General features: G+C 42.4%; 2 protein-coding genes across 2 annotated transcripts in view; one reads left to right on the forward strand and one right to left on the reverse strand.

The window, feature by feature from the left end:
• The window catches only part of LOC311623533 (olfactory receptor 7D2-like), a 34,413-nt gene that overhangs the window by 9,516 nt on the left and 4,488 nt on the right, over positions 1-20,409 (forward strand). The gene's annotated exons all lie outside the window — the stretch shown is intronic.
• On the reverse strand, positions 1,178-12,617 carry LOC311623547 (olfactory receptor 7D4-like). Its single transcript, XM_084885743.1, has one exon. It carries the CDS (start codon positions 8,197-8,199, stop codon positions 7,273-7,275), a length of 927 nt encoding a protein of 308 aa, XP_084741869.1. The 5' UTR covers positions 8,200-12,617; the 3' UTR covers positions 1,178-7,272.

Here is a 20,409-nt window from a genome sequence, read left to right on the forward strand (position 1 = left end):
TAAAAAATAAAATTTAAAAAATGTTGCCAGAACTGGTTTGGCTCAGTGGATAGAGCATCAGCCTGCGGACTGAAAGGTCCCGGGTTCTATTCCGGTCAAGGGCATGTACCTTGGTTGCAGGCACATCGCCAGTGGTGGGTGTGCAAGAGGCAACTGGTCGATGTTTCTGGCTCTCTAGCCCTCTCTCTTCCTCTCTGTAAAAAACCAATAAAACATATTTTAAAAAAATGTTCACTACTTTAAAAAGCATTCTGTATATTATAACATATGTCTTGGAAATATTTCTTTAAAATGCTGGAATTTCAGTTTGTATTTCTAGTTTTGCTTAGGAGTTAATAAGAGGTTTTTAAATTTCCAGGTAGAGGAACCTTTTTGTTTCTGTTAATAAATTCTAGGTGTATTTATATGTTGATTTATTGCAGTCTACCTAATAAAAGAGTAACATGCTAATTGGCCATACCTTTGTGATGCCCACCAGCCAATCAGGAGTGAGCATGCAAATTAACCCAACAAAGATGGTGGGTTAATTTGCATCACAGGCACTGAGTGGTAGGGGGGGTTGCGTCATCACCATGGTGATAACATGGGCATTCTGCACCACTCTGGGCCTCTGGGCAGCGTGGGAAGGTAGAAAGGCGGCTCTGGGCCAGAGTGAAGGTGGTGCCTGCAGCCAGAGGAACGAAGGCCCATTTTTGCATAAATCTTCATTCATGCTTCGGGCCACTGGTTTAAATATAATATGCCTCAATGTAAATTTTCTTTGGCATTGATTCTGCTTGTTGATCTCTTAGCTTCCTGGTTTGGTGTTTGTAATTAATTTTGGAAACTTCTCATTCATTCTTAATTCAAATATTCTGGTCCTTTCTCTCATTCTCCTGGTCCTTTCTCTCATTCTCCTAGTATTCCCATGATACATGTTACACCTTTTATAATTTCCCCACAGTTCTCAGGTATATTCTCCTTATATTTTCATTTGGACATTTTTTATTTCTAACATTTCCTTTTAATTCTTCGTTAGAGTTTCTCTTTGCTTACATTACTCATTTGTTTTGCATGTTCACTTTTTCTATTAGAAACCTTTACATATTGACTGTAGTTATTTTAAATTCCCCATCTTAAAATTCCAAAATCTCTGCCATACTCAAGTCTGGTTCTGATGCTTGCTTGCCTTCTCATTTTAGACTTATTTTTTTCTTGCTTTTAACATGCCTTGTTGAAAGCTTGACATGATGTGTTAGTTAAAAGGAACAGCAAGTAGACAGACAGGCCTTGAGTGTGTGTTTTTTCTTGCTAGATGTTAATCTTTTTATTGGTTTCTGTAGTTACTGTGCCAGAGACTAAAGCTTTCTCTAGTGTCCTTATTTTTGTCTCCCCTATTTTCTTTGGGTTATTCTACAGACTACTTTAAATAGGGGCTAAGACTAGAAACTTTTTCAACTGTATTCCCATTTTACAGGAGCTTAGACAAATATCACTATTTAGTGTAAGCAACATAAGCTCTGTTATGTATTTAACTAGCCTACTGCTACTTTTCTGAATTCAGAATAAAAGCTTTTTTCCAGCCCACCCAATTATTCCTTGGGAATCTGAATAAATAAATCTGCTTCCTAAAGACAAGTTCCAGACTCAGACCCTTGACAATTGTTTTGACATAATGTTTTTCATAATTTTTAAAAACTACCTTCCCCACCTCACAAGAGATGTCAGATTTGAATTTTTTTTTTTTTTACATAGATTAATTACAGTCTTCCACACACCACAATAAGGTGATCATTCATCTGTAAAAGACAGGTGGGAAGAGTCAGCTTATTAGCTAGAAACGGACCCTTTGTCAAAGTGCTTACTCTGTTCAGACCCTGCTTCCCTAATTGACAGCTCTCCCTTTCATGTCTGTATCAACTGATAAATCGGTTGGGCTGATGGTGCCTGATGTGGGGGCACAGGGTCACAGGTCACATGAATACATTAAAGCATTAGTATCTACACCTGCCTTTCTGAAATTTCTGCAACCTTCCTTTTCCCTTGGGATGCTTGTGTGTGCAGGTCTTTGGGTGAGTGGTGGGGGCACTTTCTCATCCTTGAATGAAAGTGCTGAATGTTGCATAAGCCTTGGTTCAAAAGTTTTCCATTCTCATTAGTGAAGAAATAGTAATCATTGCCCACTCTTGCCTAGGAAAAAGTAAATGTGTATACCCTAGATGTCAGGCCTAAGGGGAATAGAGCACTTCTCTCAGCATTGAGTAAAATAGGGCTACTTCTTTAATTAGGAGCCTTGGAATCTAATGTAATCACTCCCTCTGTGCCCAGTCTCTCTCACATTAATTAGTACGGGAGGAAACTCAGTTCCCATCTCCACCTAAGTGTCCCAGAGCTCTTGAATCTCATTGCACTGCCTGCTAGTTCTTGGGGCAGATGTCATAATTTTGCTCAGTCTCTCTGGAGGGGACTTCTAATTATACTCTTACCTAGTGTTGCCTCATTATGGCTTTTAATTCTTGGAGCCTCTCAGCAGTAAGCAGCTCTGCCTTGTGTAATGTTTGGGTAACACCAATTCACTCAGGATTTTTCCTTCTCTAGAGAACTTATCAGTTAAGTGTCTAACATGTAATTAGGCTCTGGGAAGAAAGACAATAAGACATACTATTGTCCTTAAAGGAATAATGGTCAAGGTGAGACAGACAACAATAAATAAGATAGTCCATCCAGGAAGTCTCCATGGGAGGGTGCTGTGTGTGGAGTGGTCAGGGAAAGCCAAGTGTGGATGGCTTATGTATCGTATTGAATGAGTATGTCAATCCCAAGTATGAGGCACGTCAAAAACACATCACGTTCTCTGACATGGAAAAGGACAATCTTAGAATTAGGAGATAAAGGTGAGGGGTAAAGTGAGATAGATTATAACACACACACACACACACACACACACAGAAACATACATTAACACTACATACCACTCAATTTAAATGTTAAAGTTGATGGAAATTCATTGACATTTGATGAGATTTTCAGTTGAGAAAGGTGGCCTGTACCCCACAGTAGAATGGAATAAAGGGGTCTGTTTATATTTGCTGCATATAAAGCTGCCCAAAGCACAGTGCTTTAATGCAACTACACTGTCTTTAGTTAACAGTGGTGTTGGCTGACAGTTTGGATTGTGCTCGGCTGGGCTTAATCATGTGCCTGTGCTCGGCTGCCAGTTTGGCTGGGGGGTTACTTGCTCTTCACTGAGGTCGAGCCTCCAGCCATTGAGGTGGGGCCTGTATGCATGCTGCTGGAAGGCTCAGGACAGCCCAGGCTCCACTGTTGACGTGTTTGTCAAGTCCCTGCTTGTGTCCTGCTTGCCTTGTACCCTGATGCTCAGAGCAACCACATGGGTAACCCCAGAGTGGGCAGGTATTCAGAGTTATCCAGAAGGGGCGTAGGCACAGGAAAGTGAATAAATGACAGCTATTTTTTTGCAGGCACCACAAGGCCAGTGTTTGTATGGCAAATGTCTAGTGGAGAGAGGATAGCTTTATATAGTTAAAATGGACACATAATGAACGTTAGGGTTTTGGTCGGTGATGCAGGCTGTGAAAGAATTCACAACTAAAAGAACGAGATGCAGAGGGGAAGTTTATTTTACTTTCCCAAAGGGAGGGGGAAAGGGGGCATTGCCAATCAATACAAGCGCAAGAAACAAAAAAAGTGGCTTCCCCCTTTAAGCTCTGGTTATTGCTAAGCGACAAGGGAGAGAGAAGGATTTAGGGGCTGAAATTGAGCAGACATCAGGGTTGGGAGGGGGTTGTAGTTTGTTCTTTGGGAGACAGTCAGGGCAGGGCAGATGACCTAGGGAGGTGCTTTAAAGGTATTTTCCCCTCACCTGTAAAACATGGTTAGAGAGGAGCTATGAAAATTTCAAAACAGGCTTGTTTGAAGGGGAAGGAAGAAGGGAACTTTCTACTAATTATCCCTGAGTTGGAAAAACTGCAGGAGGCATATACAATACTGACTATAGCCTTGAAAGTAACTTGTTCCTCAGTTTGAACGGAGGGGCTGTTTGAATCAGAGGAGCTAATAATCTTGAGGTTTAATTACCAGGTGCTTCTCATAAGTTGTGGAAGGCTACAGTAAGGAAAAAGATAGGCCTTTTTTAGTATACTGATAAATTGAATTCTTAAAATATGCAACCTGAGTAGCTTGGACCTCTGTGTACACTTGTGAAGCCATCACCACAATTCAGTTGGTGAATTCCCAGTCTCCTCATATCCCTTTGAATCCTATCAAGCAGCCATTGAACAGGCAAGGTTCTTGTCCTCTGAAGTTTTGAGGCACTAAAATTTGTTCATCTGTTTATTAAACCAATGACATTGGTGCTTCTTTTTCAGACCTGAGGCCTTCTCCAGAAGGACTCTTGACTGGAGACTGGTATCTTAGTTCCATTCTATTCTGGACCGTAGGAAGACCAAGATCTTTCTTCCCCTCACTTTACTTTTCCTGTACTTTCCTTTCCTTGAGTCTTCTGAGTTATGATAGATCAGTGGTTTTCATCCAGCAGTGGTTTTGCCCCTTATGGGTATTTGGCAGTGTCTGAAGATATTTTTAAGTTTAAGACCGGGGTGTGAGGGTGGGGAAGCCATTGGCATCTAGTGTATAAGGCCTTGGATGCTGCTAAGTTTTCTCCTATGCATAGGATAATCCCCACCATAGAGAATTATCTGGCCCCAAATATTAACAATACCCAGATTGAAAAACCGTAATAGAATAATAATATTTCCTACCAGGAGCTAATTGAAAGATGGAGGACAAATGAGATAGTGCTGTGGGTACATTAGTATGGTCCTATGCTCTTGGCTTCATCTAATCTGCCCAAGGCACCAGGAACAGGTGCTTGGTAAAATGACTGGTAGTAAGACCTTGCACTGAAAATGGGTTCTTTTTTTGTAGCATCCCGCCAATAAATCTACCTCTTTTGGCATAAGATGGGATCACAAATAAATGCTGTCTTCATGAATACAATGTCTACTACTTTTTGAGAATTTATATATTAGACAATAATAATTTTACACCCCAACAACCATTTACACACAAAGAATCTAAGGCCTGCATCCTAGCTGGTTTGGTGTAGTGGGTAGAGCGTCAGCTTGTGGACTAAAGTGTCCTGGTTCAATTCCAGTGAAGGGCATGTTGCAAGTTTGATCCCCAGCTAATCAGGAGGTGTGGGGGACACAACCAATCAATCTGTCTCCTCACATCGATGTCTCTCCTTCCCTCTGCTCTCTCTCAAAAAAATTTAAAAAAGGAGAAAATATCCTTGGATGAGAATAAAGGGAGGGAGGAGGGAGGGAGGGAGAATCTAAGGCTGCTTAGAGAGTCCTAATAAGTGGTAAAGTGAGGATTCAAACATTGGAATCCGAAACCAATGACCGCCAGGACAGTCCCACAGGCATCAAGACAACCCAAGACAGATATTTTGTTAAGTTGTTAATTTTTGCTCAGTTTAAGAGGTTCTCCCCATGGAGCTGAACCAGTATAAAGGATGCTTGGTTTTCCCAGTTCCCTGTTGTAGGGAGTCCTTGTCTGGGGCCATTTGCTGGTCGAATCCTTCGTCTGTAGGTCCAGTCTCTGACCAGCATGTGGCGCTCTTAGGATTGAGCTTGCACAGGATTCAGTCTCCTACATGGCTTTCTTGGTGCTCAAAGTCAAAGTTCTGGAGATGTAATCAGTCAACCCCATCTAAACCCATGGCCTGATAAACTCCAGCCAGTTTTTCTAATTCTGTTCTGCTGATAATGGATCCCTCTCCTGCACTGTGTGCCCCCCGTTTCTCCACTTCCCCTCCCCCCCCCAACCCCCCACACATTCACTCACACAGCAGTGCAAGCTATAGTAGTTAATAGAGTTTAAGGGAGAAAAGAATCCCTGACTGGCTGTTTATAATCTCTGCACCTTTGTGTGGTCAGCATAGACCTCCTCGGTGGTCCTCGTGGGTCTTATGATGGCTAACAGTTACTGAGTGCTTGTGTCAGACACTGTTCTGAGCTCCCTTATGTGTAACATCTAATCCCTGCCAGAACTCTAGGAAATGTATTGTCGTCATTATTATGGATGAGGGTATGGAGGCAGAAAGAAGTAACTTGAGCAAGATTATACCACTTGTTAGTGAATGATGAAAATATTTGAGCCCAGAGCCCTCTTAGTCACTATGCTATGCTGCCCCTCAATATATAAGTGCTGTGAAAACTGGAATGAGTAGGAGGCTGGTGGCCAGAGTAGGCCTCTGAAGAGTGGATAGTTTTTAAAAAAAATCTTTATTGTTTAAAGTACTACATATATCCCCTTTTTGCTCCCATTGACCCCTTAAAGCGGGCCTCTACCCCCAGCCCCCACCCCAGGTCTCCACCACCCTGTTGTCTGGTTCAGAGTGGACAGTTTTGATTTGAAGCCTAACTTGTGAGAAGAAGCCAGACATGAGCAGATTTGGTGAAGCATGATTCAGGCAAGGAAGGCAGAAAGTGAATTGCTTTGGACTCTCAGATCCGCTGGCTCATGAATCAACAAAAATCAGAATTTTCTCTTTTACAGTAGACACTACAAAGAAGTTTCTTATTAAAGTCCTCAATATAGGTCAGTGGCCACCACAGGCAAGATTCACTAAGTAAAATTTTATGGGGTCACAGAGGTCAGTTTGAGACAGTCCAGATAACAATTCCAGACCAAGGAAAACATGGCCCAGCGGACATGGTGATTTGTTCTAGCTAGAACATAGCAGAGGGGCAAAGATGAATTAATAATGTGTAGTCATTTGTTGTCATTCTCTTCTCCCTTGCTGCATTGCTTGACTTGCTTTCTCCTCCTTTGATGCTTACAGGAATCTGCATTCTTTATTTTTATTGATTTTAGAGAGAGGCAAGGAGAGAAAGACAGAGAGATGGGGAGAGAGGGAGGGAGGGAGAGAGAGAGGAAGAGAAAGAGAGAGAGAGATTAGCTGCCCCAGAGTGGGGATTGAACCCACACACTGGGTATGTGTCCTGACTGGGAATTGAACCCTCCACCTTTTGGTACATAGGACAACTGAGCCACACTAATCAGGTCAGGAGTCTGTGTTCTTGAAATAGTTTATTTCCACAAGAGGTGTAGTAATTCGTAGGCCATTCTTTTTCCTTGGTAGATAATGAGCCTTTGGGTATGCTACCAAGTTTGTTTTTGGTCAGGAATATCTTCTATTTTGTTATGATGACATTTCTTCTCTATGTCTTCAGACTACATATTTAGCAACACTAATCATCAAGATTATGCTCTGCTGAAAAATCTCTTCAGAGCCTCTTTTATGTCTCTGTTCCTCAGACTGTAGATGAAGGGGTTCAGCATGGGGGTGACCACCGTGTACATCACTGAGGCCACTGAACCCTTTTTGGAGAGTTGGTTTGTTCCAGAAGTGAGATAGACCACAAGGCCGGCACCATAGAACAAGGAGACAACTGAGAGGTGTGACCCACAGGTGGAAAAGACTTTATACTTTCCTCTAAGAGATGAAATGCCCATTGTGGAGGAGATAATTCTAGAATAAGAAAAAAGAATCCCAGTTAGGGGAATAATACCCAGCAGGCTAGTTACAAAATATTGTAGGATGTTGTTGGCAAGGGTGTCAGAGCAGGCAAGCTTAAGGATCTGAGCAAGTTCACAGAAAAAGTGGGGGATTTCTGTCTCTTTGCAAAAGGACACCCTCAATACCATCAGACTTTGCAAAAAAGAATAAGTCAGGCAGATTAGCCAAGAAAGCAGAAGCAGAATCCTACAAAGGCGAGGGTTCATGATGACTGTGTAGCGCAAGGGGTGACAGATGGCCACAAACCGGTCATAGGCCATCACCGTGAGAAGCAAATCATCTAGCCCAGCAAAAAGACTGAAGAAATAGATCTGGGTGAGGCAGCCTTCATATATGATGTCTTTGCTCTGTGTCTGGATGTTCACCAGCATTTTCGGGACAGTGGTGGAAGTGAAACAGATGTCAATAAAGGACAGGTTGGAGAGGAAGAAGTACATGGGCGTGTGGAGGTGGGGGTCTGAGCTGACAGCCAGGATGATGAGCAGGTTTCCTGTAACACACACTAGGTACATGTAAAGGAACAACCCAAAGAGGAGGGGCTGCAGGTCCACATCTTCTGAAAGTCCCAGGAGAATGAATTTTGAAGTAGCTGTTTGATTTCCTGCTTCCATATACCTTTTGGGAATTGCCTGAAGAGAGAGAAGAATTACATTAAGACAGTAAAAAAGAAGGAATGTGCCATCTATTTCAAACTCATTAAGTTTTATGTTTTATCTGAGAGTTCTATTTTCATAAGTTGATAAAAATGTCAATAATACTGCTCCTTTCTTGCTTCCATCACTACTATCTGGAACAGTGACTCTTTTTTAAAAATATATTTTTTATTTATTTCAGAGAGGAAACGAGGTAGAAACATCAATGATGAGAGAGAATCATCATCGGCTGCCTCCTGCATGGCCCACTCTGGGGATCAAGCCTGCAACCCAAGCATGTGCCCTTACCTGGAATGGAACCATGACCACCTGGCTCATAGGTCGGCACTCAACCATTGAGCCATGCCAGCTGGGCTGGAATAGCTACTCTTTAAAATTAATGTCCCATGCTATTCAGAGTTCTTCTTTGCATTGTCCCTGATTACTGGCTAGCCCACCTCTATAATTCTCTGAAAGAACAATCAGCCTCCTGAATGTCTCTTTTCTGCCTTGTAGCAGTGGTCCCTTTAAGTCCCAGGGAAATGTAGAGTATGGGAAGATCACTGGGAGTTGCATAATTTAATGCTTTTTAAAAAAAAGATATATTTTTATTGATTTCAAAGAGGAAGGGAGGGAGACATAGAAATATCAATGAAGAGAGAATCATTGATCAGCTGCCTTCTGCATGCCCCATACTGGGATCAATTCCGCAATGTGGGCATGTGCCCTTGACCAGAATCAAACCTGGAACCCTTCAGTCCACAGGCCAACGCTGTATCCACTGAGCCAAACCAGCAAGGGCTTTAATGCTCTTTTTAAAGAGAAAATTTATTTGGAAAGTTATAGGTAGTAAAAGTGAGCCTTAGAAGAAATGGGCTTAGGAAACATGTTACAGAGGCAAAAGAAGGGTCTTGGAGCTTAGGAAGGTACACTTGAAGATTCTAGTGGGTGTGCTCTGGGGGGAGGGGGAAGGAGACAGAGAAAGCTAATTGTGTTTTTTCTTTGCCCTCATGACATTTGCCAGTGTCTTGAACTAGTCCATTTTCCATCTCAAGATTGACCCAGAGAAGGTTATTGGGAAAAGATTTTATAGATAATTCCTACAATATTATAGTAACTTTATTACTGTCCCAATTTATTCCTCTGCCATTGTAATCGTCTGTGTACCATAATACACTCAATTCCCAAGACAAATTAGACCATTTTGTGTCCTGCATGGCTGTGTTGTAGTTCTTAAACTTGCTTTAGTTTGGGAGAACTATGACTTTTCTGTTTCATTTTCATTCATATCCCAAGCACTTAACACAGTACCTGGTACATAACAGGGGCTGTATAAGTATGTGTTAGAAGAGAATTTCAGGGCATGGCAGAGGCAATTCCCTATCAGAACCCTTTAACCAAGAACAAAGACACCATTTATCACAAAGGCCTTTCAGTTGAACTTAATGAGAATGAGAGTGGCCTTCCTAAGGAGACCAGTGAAAGTAATTACAAAGCAATAGATCAGTAGTTTAAAGTACATACAAGAAAGTTTTTAAGAGTAATGATGGGGAACAGGCACTTTAAGAATGGAAATAGATGTAAATACAGAGACTGGCAAAAGTAGATTTATGGTTGTATGTGGAGCATAGTTTATTTTTTTTGTTGTTAGGATTACTTGGTTAATATTCTTTTGTTGGAAAGGCAAGGTTTGGGCAAAGGAGAAAAGGAAACCAGCCCAATAAAAGGGAATGTCTAATTGGGCCGTTGCCACAGCAGAGAGGGGCAGGTGCGGCAAAGGTTCAGGCTGTCCCACAGGCAAGGATGTCTGTGTGTATGGGACGCCAAAGGACACCTGTCACACCTGAAACACCATTTGCTAACACAATTGCAGAGCTCAGGAAGAATCACTGTTTTTAAAACTATTATTTCCCTGATATATAAAATATACACACACATAAATATACATGCCCTCTTCTGTGCTTCCCCTGCTCTCCACTTAATATTTGGCTCTGCCTTTCTTTTTATGTCAACGAATTGGATGTACAGACAATTTTTAATGGCTACAGTGTTATCCCTGACTGTTGGACGTTACTATGGTTTACTTCACTCACCCTTTATTGTGGGGCAGGCTGTTTCTGGCTTCCCCTGGCATCAACAACTACAGTAAACGTAATTGCTTATTTGACTATTTACTTAGGACACATTTACACACATGGAACTCCTGGCCCTAAGAGGAGTTCACTTGAATTTCCAAATTGACTTTCTAGAAAATGCTTCTGTTTATTTAGTCTAGTGGTTGGCAGACTCATTAGTCAACAGAGCCAAATATCAACAGTACGACGATTTAAATTTCTTTTGAGAGCCAATTTTTTTAAAACTATACAGGTAGATACATTGTTAACTTAATTAGGGTACTCCTAAACTGGCCTTTGCTAAAAACTCAAGAGGCCAAAGAGCCGCAGTTTGCCGACCACTGGTTTAGTCCATTGATTTTAAATCAGATTATACTCCCACAAATGGGTTAAGAGAACCGTTCAACGCACCTTTGGCAAATCACAAATTCTTGCTGAACTTGAGTAGCCCCGGGGTGAGAGACCTGGAGAATCTGGGCTGTAGGGTGAAGTCCAGGGTGGCGCAGCCACAAGGGTCCTATGTGGGTGCGAGCGTGTGAGTGTGTGTTGCTCAGGTCCACACTTATGAACACACCCACACGCCCTCACTCCCGCTCTGCACCCTCGGCCACCAGGAACCTCCCTGGAGCCTGCCATGAGTTCGGATGCATCCAGTCCCAGCACCAAGCAGGTCTGAGAAAGTTTCCCCAGACTGACTCCCATCCGCACCAAAGGGAGGCGGGATCCGGCTGTGGGCTAAAGTCCAGGGAGGTGTGGGTGGCACTGCAGAGGGCCCTGTGTGGGTGCAGGTGTGTGAGTGTGTTTTGCTTGGGTCCACGCTCATGCACACACCCACACTCCGGCTCTGCGCCTTCGGCCACCAGGACCCTCTTGGAGTTCAGCCCGCTTGCCAGTCTCCTTCCACTTGGTCAAGCCTTCAGTGGTTATGGACCCTGGCTCTTTATATAAGTAGATTATTTGTAAATTGTATTATTTTCCATACAAACTACTATAAACATACTTTTGCTCACACCTGTATATAGAGGGATCAATGGAACAAATTGAATAGTCAAGGAACAGATACTAGCCAATATGAGAATTCAGTTTAATATATATCACAAATCACCCATAAAAGGTAAATGATATAATTAACAATGTTTAGGAAACTCAGTAACTTTTTAAATACCTCAAAATAAATACTAAGAAAGAGAGTGACTGGCAACATTGAGAACAGAAGACTATATTAATAAAAGGATAATTTGCTAATTAGACCAGGAGACCTTCCGGGCAAAGCCATGGTGGTGGGGCCAGGCAGAGTAAGTTAGGGGCGATCACGCCAGGAGAGGAGGGCAGTTGGGGGTGATCAGGCTGGCAGGGGAGGCAGTTGGGGGCGAGCAGGCCTACAGTGGGTGACAGTTGGGGACAAGCAGGCTGGTGGGGTAGCAGTTGGGGGCTATCAGGCAGGTGAGAGGTTAGGGGCCAGTGGTCCTAGATTGCGAGAGGGATGTCTGACTGCCGGTTTAGGCCAGATCCTTGTGATATCAGGCCTAAACCTGCAGTTAGACATCCCCCAAGGGGTTCCAGATTGGAGAGGGTGCAGGCCGGGTTGAAGGATATCCCCTCCTCTGTGTACAAACTTTGTGCACTGGACACTAGTAGATAATATATTTATGTGACTTCCTGAAGTGTGAAAACTTCCTAAGGAGACCAGTGAAAGTAATTACAAAGCAATAGATCAGTAGTGTAAAGTACATACAATAAATCATTTGTCAATAATACCACAACATAAAAAGGCAAATTCAAATCTGAGAGAGGGAGAACTTGTAACTTATGAGAAAATATAAGAGTGCAGTAACTTACAAAGCTCTTAAAAATAATAAACAAATAGAAAAAATAAGAGGATAAATACAAGTAGATAAAAACATGAAAAAGTGCTCAAATTTCATATTAAATCAATGAAAACTAAAGTAGGACAAGGAATTAGAAATAGATGAGGATGGCTGTTGTTACAATACTTTTTCATAAAATAGATGATTATATGAAGATTATTTAAGAAGACTGTCTATGGTATCAAAATGGCAAAATAAACTGCACTGGACACTTTCCTCATTCACTATGCTGCTTCAATCCACGCCCTGCTAACCTCTCATCTAGGCTGCAAATAGATTGCCACCCATTTGACTCATTCTACAGGGGATGTCAGGATAGTTGCAGTCTCACATTGTATGCATCTTAAAAATACTCAGTGGCTCCATATCCCTCTAGAGCACATATGTCAAACACAAGGCCCGCGGGCCAAATCCAGCCCGCGGGCCAAATCCAGCCCGCCAGGCCTTGCAATGTGGCCCGCACCGCGCTGTCATCACTGCACTCCACTGTCAGTTTATGACATTGTCAGTTTATGACTGTTCAGTAAACCATTCGGCCCGCGATTTAGGCTGGATTTTAGATTTTGGCCCCTTCTCTGATTGAGTTCGACACCCCTACTCTAGAGAGCCAAAACACCAGTGCCTTCCCTGATCTGGCCCCTGTCCTATTGCTCTGTCTTCATCTCCCATTCCGCCACCCTTTTCCTGGCTTCTAACCCATCCTTTGCATTAAAGAGGGAATTTCCCAGAACTTTTCAGTGAGACAAAAGAAAGACTCACTGAAGTGTTGTCCCATGGCCTGCCTAATTCACTTTCTGGCGGAATATTCCTTTTCTGCTTGGGACATAGCCTCTGAAGTTAATGCTCATAGACATTTAATAAATTGCAAGTGATTTTTGTCCAGCATACATGCCAATTCTTTTCAAGTAAAATTATTACCCCTAAGCTATTGTTTATTGCCCTACTGGAGAAAAGATAACCTCAAAAGCTATGATTTTATTTTTCTGTTATTTTTGCTTCTAACTTAGAAAACTAATTCCATCACTTCTTTCCTGCCTATATAAATTTCTGTTCTTCAAATGCTCCTCAAACTAGCTTCACTCCCTTCTCATTAATAAGTCTTTGGCATATTCATGTGAGTCACACTTTTATCCACATTTTATCCAAAATGATGCTTTGACATTAGATACTCAATGTCTTTTAATTCTGGGAACATTCTGTGCAGTTTCATAGCTTTGGGCCTTTGCATTTACTAGTCCCTCTCACTCTGGGTCCTCCTCCCTTCTTCACATGGGAGAGTCCTGTTCCTCCTTCCACACTGACCTGAAGTCTCTATTGACCTCTATTCTGCACTAACCACTCTCTGGACATTCTCTGTACCTTGGTAGACTAAACACTTGGGGCAAGCCATTACATTGCTTTATTGCACGTTCTAGAATTTTATTATTTTTAATATATTTTATTGATTTTTTTTTTTTTTTTTTTTTTAACAGAGAATAAGAGAGGGATAGAGAGTTAGAAACATTGATCAGCTGCCAAGGTACACGCCTTTGACTGGAATTGAACCTGGGACCCTTGAGTCTGCAGGCTGACACTCTATCTACTGAGCCAAACCGGTTAGGGCTGCACGTACTAGAATTTTAATCCTCCCAGGAGAGCAACACATTAGAGCTACCTTTTTTTGTGCAGCACCTAGCTCAGTGTTAGGCACAGAGAGATGCTCTATAGACGTAGTAATGTCCCATTAGAGAAAAAAATTGGGTGAGAGAAAGTTCAAGTGAGTGGAGAGAGGATTCTGAGTGGAAGACCCAGAACTGAGAGGCAGTGAAGGACAGTAGACGTAAAGATAGAGGTAAGAGAACATGAGGTCTAGTGAGGCTTGGAAGAGCCCTGTCCAGAGCCGGGGACTTTAAACTTGATTTTGATTTGCTTTTCCTCCTGTACATCCCTGCCTTTGTGCCAGGAGAGCATACAAGTAAAAGTTTTGACCCCTCTTACCTCTTTGCCACATAGTTTCTGAGAATGCTGGGGCATCACAGTGGAATTTCTGAAGGTCTGGGCTATATTATCTTTGCTTCTCCCAATGGAGGATAAACAATAAAGACAAGAAAAGGGATGAAACACTAAGCACAGGGTCCAGGGATAGACTGACACCTGACGTGCTCAAGGGAATTTCCTCCTGGCCTGGGAGAGGCGAGCCTGAACTTGAAGACACAAGAGGATTATTTGGTTCTGAATTCTCTTGCTTCTCATTAAAGAAAATGCTGTTTTGATTGATTGTTTCTGGAGACCTCCTCCCTGATGGTCAGGGGAGTGATCTCTTCTACCCACTGGGAGGAAGAGGGAGCCACGGCTTTGAGTTCTGTGTACCATGTAACTTGTTTCATTTCATCTGCAGGATCTCCCTCAAAATCTGTGCACACTTTATTGTTTTATAGATTAGGAAAGGAGCATAGCATGTTTATGTAACCTGTGCAAGTCAGAAAGGAGTAAAGCCAAGTTGAAATCCTCAGTCTGACTCCTGACCTGGGGCACCTGGCCAGTGTTCTGCCTCTGCCGACCCAACTAAGTTATTTCACTTCCCGGATACTCTAGGAAGAGATCACCTATTCATTGTGTTCTTCCCTTTGGGGCTTTCTAGTAGACCACAGCAAAGAGCAGCGAGGGGTGCCTGCTGCATCAACTATATAGGATGTATGGATAGCTGAGGTCATAGGTAAAGAGCAGAGTCGGCACACGGTAACTTAGGGCAAAGCCCCCGATTCTGGATATCCCAATAGAGTTGTCCACTTCTTCCAGTCATGTAATTGGCTCAGACAATCTCAGATCGACACAACACCAGGGTCTTAATCCTTGTCTGCTCTACTTGTCAGCTTTGTGACATGGGGCAAGTTCTTATTATCTCTGAGCATGACCTGATTTCGAGTTGACCCAACTGCATTGAATAATGATTCACAAATAGCAATGCTCCCTGTGTGGTCAATATGAGGTGGATGCATAAAGTAAGGGGAATATAAATTTTAGATACTATCTTGAACAATATTAAGGCTGACCCTTGTGTCATTTAATTTAAAAGTTCTGTGACCTGAAGTTATGATACCCTTTGATCCCTGAGAGGACATTTTATTTTTGTCCTCGAATAACTAGATATTTACTATTTGGAGAAAAACTATTGGGTCTCATTTTTTATTCTAGGGCCTATTTCCTGGTACAGAGGAAACTTTGAATATAAAACAAAAATCTCAAATATTGAATACACCCCTCTTCAGTTAATAAAAACAGCATAGACAGTATGGCTCCCACAAATTAGGTTCCTCATTTTCAAGGATGCCCCATAGAACTGGAGAGAAGATAAAATAGTGCTTGCTTTAAATTGTGTATGTAATGGCCACGTTTTTGATGTACCAATGTAACATATCTTTATATAAATGTAAAGCACAGGTTCCAGTGATACTATGCACATTATAATTGCTGATTAAATTGAATATTTTAAAATTACAATAAAATTAAACTTTTTTTTAGTTTTAAAAAGTAAGTATGGGTAAGATTTTGAATTTCAAATGAAGGCACACTAATGAAGAATTGAATGGAGATCAGAAAGTAGTGCTGTGCCTTGGACATAAAAGAAAGAGAAAGAAGGTATATTGTAATTGATGACATTTACAATTTTTTGCAACAGAGCAAAATGAAAAAGGTGTGTGTGTTGTTTTTTTCAGTGACAACGTGGACACAAGAGGTATTTTTAAAGGAAATAAGTCTGATAAGACTTCTGGTACCAGTCAAACAATTGGTTAATTTTGACATCAGAAGCATGGTGGTGTGAGAGGCTCCCCTGGTCTCTGCCCCTGGACTTACAGTAGTTTTAACAATTATAACTCAACACAGGATTCCCTGCTCAATACACAAACATCTGAGAGATCTGCACATTGAAACATCTGGCGATGGGAAAATTGGAGCCAAGAGGAGGAGGGAAGGGTAAAGAGCAGAGCCAGGTGCCACAGACGCAGCCCAGTGCTCACTGCAGGGCTTGGGAGAGGGGAGAAATCAGGTTGTAGTCTGCACACTGAAGAGCAGAGAGGTAGAAGGAGCATCTCTGCCTGAGTGGCCAGCACATACTTTGTCTGAACCCAGTGACATGCGCAGAGACTGAATGTAGATAATGCGGATGCAGTTGTCTGGCAGCTGCTACTGCTGGGCAGGAAAACGGCCAGAGTGGGGATGCCTCCCCTCACTCCCAGAGCTAGCAGTGGGCCCCAGAGGAAGCTGTAGCGGTAAGTGTTGGGCTACAGAGCACACTTTATGCAGCCCTGAGAACTGGAGAGGCAGAAGCGTTTCCCCCCAAGGGGAAGATGCATGCCTGGGCTAAATCTAGAGAAAGATGGAGATACCGAGGTAAGGGAGCTGAGGTTATGCAATTGGCATTCCTGGGAGGAGAAAAAGCCACAAATGCACCAGCCAGCCTATTTCAGCCCACCCCTCACCCATTATGGCTGAGCCTAGTTGGGGCACCTCAGACTCCTTCAGCAGTGTAGCACTGCTGGCAGCATCTGGCTGCAGGGGACAGCACTGGGATTTCATGGAATCAGAACCCCATAGTCTATCACATTCCCTCACAGGGATGGTACCCTGAGACCTAGTAACCTGGTCACAAAGGAGGTACCCACCTCCCTAGGGAATCATCATTTTCCACCTCTATACAGGAACAGAGATCCAGAGAAGAGCAGTGCAAAAGAAACTTAATTTGTACTTTAGCGCCACCTACTGGCTAACAAAAGAAAGATTATCAACCTACTAATTAGAGAAGTGCTACTCAAAACACACACAAACACACCACATTTCATTCCCATGCTTAGGCGGAGAAAGAATTCATCAAATACTAGGAATAACCAAGGTAACAAGGCAGCTTAGAAAGAAAATGAAAATCTCTAGGGAAAAAAAGGGGGGGAATATATAATTCAAAGGTAGAGAATTACCGTATTTTTCGGACCATAAGACGCACCGGACCATAAGACGCACCAGTTTTTAGAGAAGGGAAATGAAGAAAAAAAGATTCTGAAACAAATAGTGTCCTAAAATATTTTATGTGCATTAAAACCCAACATCACAGTCATAAACACATGTAATCAACCCTGTAAAGTAAACAGCAGCATTTAGAACCATTTTAGAGCCGGGCAAGCACACAGAGATCACACAGAGCTGGGCAAGTAAAAAAACTTTTTTTTAAAAGTATATGTGTAGGCTATATTTGGACCATAAGACGCAGGGACTTTTTCCCCCCACTTCTGGGGGGGGAAAAGTGCGTCTTATGGTCCGAAAAATACGGTATATAGAGAAATATATAATTCAAAGGTAGAGAATGTTCCCAAGAATGGACCATATGTTGTGACACAAAACAAGCCTCAACAAACTTAACATTTAAATCAGCAATCATATTCTCCCACCAAAATGCTTGGAAATTGGAAATCAATGCAAAAGGAAAGCAGGAAACACTGCAAATTGGAGGAGATTAAGCAATATGCTACTAAAGAATGATTGGGCCAAGAAACAAAAGATTTCAAAAGCTATATAAGAGACATAGGGGCATGACAACACAATATATAAAAACTTTTGGGATACAGCAAAAGCTGATAGAGGATTAATATCCAAATATGTAAAAAAGTGCATCTCAACAACCAATAAAACAATCCAATTAAAAAATGACTAGAGAGTCTGAAGAGACACTGCTCCCAAGATGACATACAAATGACCAACAGATACATGAAAAGATGCTCAGCAGGTCTTGGGTGGGCCTGAGACTCTGCATTTCTAGCAAACTCCCCAGGGTGGCTGAGGCCAGTGCTTCAGGCACCACACTTGGAGAATTACTGTACTATAAGATCACAGAAAGCTCTGAGTGATGGGGTGGGGGGTGTGGTGGGGGGAGGGAGGATAGGTGGCAGTGTATGGAAACTTTTTATACTGGAGAAAGTGCCAATTCCTACTGACACTGAGCAAGACCTGCTAACAGAAGTTCCAGGGCTAAGACCCAACAATCTGTTTTAACATATTCTCCAGGTGATTCTGATGCCTCCTGTAATTAGAGAACCTCTGCTCCAGCAAAGTGTGTTTCTCCCTCCTCTCCACCCCCATCATTTGGTTTTTATGAGGTTATATATACTATTAAAAATAATAATAGTGTATTGATTTTTAGGAAGGGAGAAGGAGAGAGAGAAACATCTTTATGAGAGCTGTAACATCAACCTGCTGCTTCCTGCATGCTCCTCATCAGGGGTGGAGCCCCCAACCTGGGCATGTGCCCGAGACTGGGAATCGAACCAGAAACCTCCTGATGCATGGGATGATGCCCAACCAACTGGGCCACATTGGCCAGGGCTTATATACACTCTTTGATTAAAAAATATGTACTGAATGCTGACTATGTGTCAGATATTATCTATGTTGCCATTGCAATTGTGAATGGACCTATGGTCCCTCTTTCCTAATGATTCTTTGGTTAGAAAGCTAGAAACATCAATGAGAGAGAAACATCATGTGTGTTTGGGGTGGGAGGCAGTGGTGGTATGGGTCCGTCTGGCTCCAAAGGTGCCTTCCTGAAGACAGAATAAACACAGGCTTTCAGTTCTGCCATTTGCTCTGCACCCCAAGGGAGATGAGTGACTTCAAAGGTACAACATCAGAGGAACAATTTTTTTAATGAGGAATGATGAAAAATCATTCTCTTGGGGCTTGACAAACCATAAATACTTCCCTAGCATCATCACCCATAGTTCAATGAGGCCTGACCAGGGGAAAGACCACTCCTGTGCCTCTCACAGACATGACTTTGTAGACAAGTTCTATCTTCCTACCATTCTCTGGGTGAGTCTGTTTTCAGCATCTAACCGTCAGAGAAGAAAGAGTTTGTACAAATATTTCTTTAAGCAGTGCCAGTGGAGTGAATCCCCTGGCCTAGTGAATACGGCGTATGAATAGACATATTAAAAAAGTGGTAGCCAAAACCGGTTTGGCTCAGTGGATAGAGCGTGGGTCTGCATACTGAAAGGTCCCAGGTTCAATTTCGGTCAAGGGCATGTACCTTGGTTGCGGGCACATCCCCAGTAGGGGCGTATAAGAGGCAGCTGACTGATGTTTCTCTCTCATCAATGTTTCTAGCTTTCTATCCCTCTCTTTTTCTCTCTGTAAAAAATCAATAAAATATTTTTTTTAAAAAAGAAAAAAAAATAGTGAGGGGTCCCTGGCCGGGTAGCTCAATTACTTAGAGCACCTTGATACACCAGGGTTGCAAGGTTGATCTTTGTGGTCAGGGCACATACAAGAAGCAACCAACAAATGCGTAAATTTGTGGAACAACAAATCGATGTCTCTCTCTAAAATCAAATTAGATAAAAAATGGTGAGGGAAAGAGAGAGCATGGTTGATGATGTCCCATGGAAATTTTACTTTAATCTTTGGAATTTATTTTCCTGGTTATGTATGTCTTTTTAGATTGTGTTGTTTCTGTTACCTCCAGCTCTGATGGAAACTCATTCAGGAACCAGTAACTTGCTCAGTGTCAGTAGGAATTGGCACTTTCTCCAGTATAAAAAGTTTCCACATACTGCCTCCTGCCTCTCCCCCCCACCGCAAAGAGCTTTCTGCCTTCTTGTAGTACAGTAATTCTCCAAGTGTGGTGCCTGAAGCACTGGCCTCAGCACACTGTGGGGAGTTTGCTGGATATGCAGTCTCAGGCCCACCCAAGACCTGCTGGCAGAAATTCCAGGGCTAAGACCCAACAATCTGTTTTAAATATTCTCCAGGTGATTCTGATGCCTTCTGTAATTAGAGAACCTCTGTTCCAGCAAAGTGTCTGCTTCTCCCTCCTCTTCACCCCCATCATAATTTGGTTTTTATGAGGTTATGTATACTATTAAAAAAATAATAGTGTATTGATTTTTAGGAAGGGAGAAGGAGAGAGAGAAACATCTTTATGAGAGCTGTAACATCAACCTGCTGCCTCCTGCATGCTCCTCATCAGGGGTGGAGCCCCCAACCTGGGCATGTGCCCGAGACTGGGAATCGAACCAGCAACCTCCTGGTGCCTGGGATGATGCCCAACCAACTGGGCCACATTGGCCAAGGCTTATATACACTCTTTGATTAAAAAATATGTACTGAATGCTAACTATATGCCAGGTATTATCTATGTTGTCATTGCAATTGTGAATGGACCTATGTTCCCTTTTTCCTAA

Source organism: Pipistrellus hanaki, assembly GCF_964339955.1.
Source record: "Pipistrellus hanaki genome assembly, chromosome: 5".
NCBI lineage: Eukaryota > Metazoa > Chordata > Mammalia > Chiroptera > Vespertilionidae > Pipistrellus > Pipistrellus hanaki.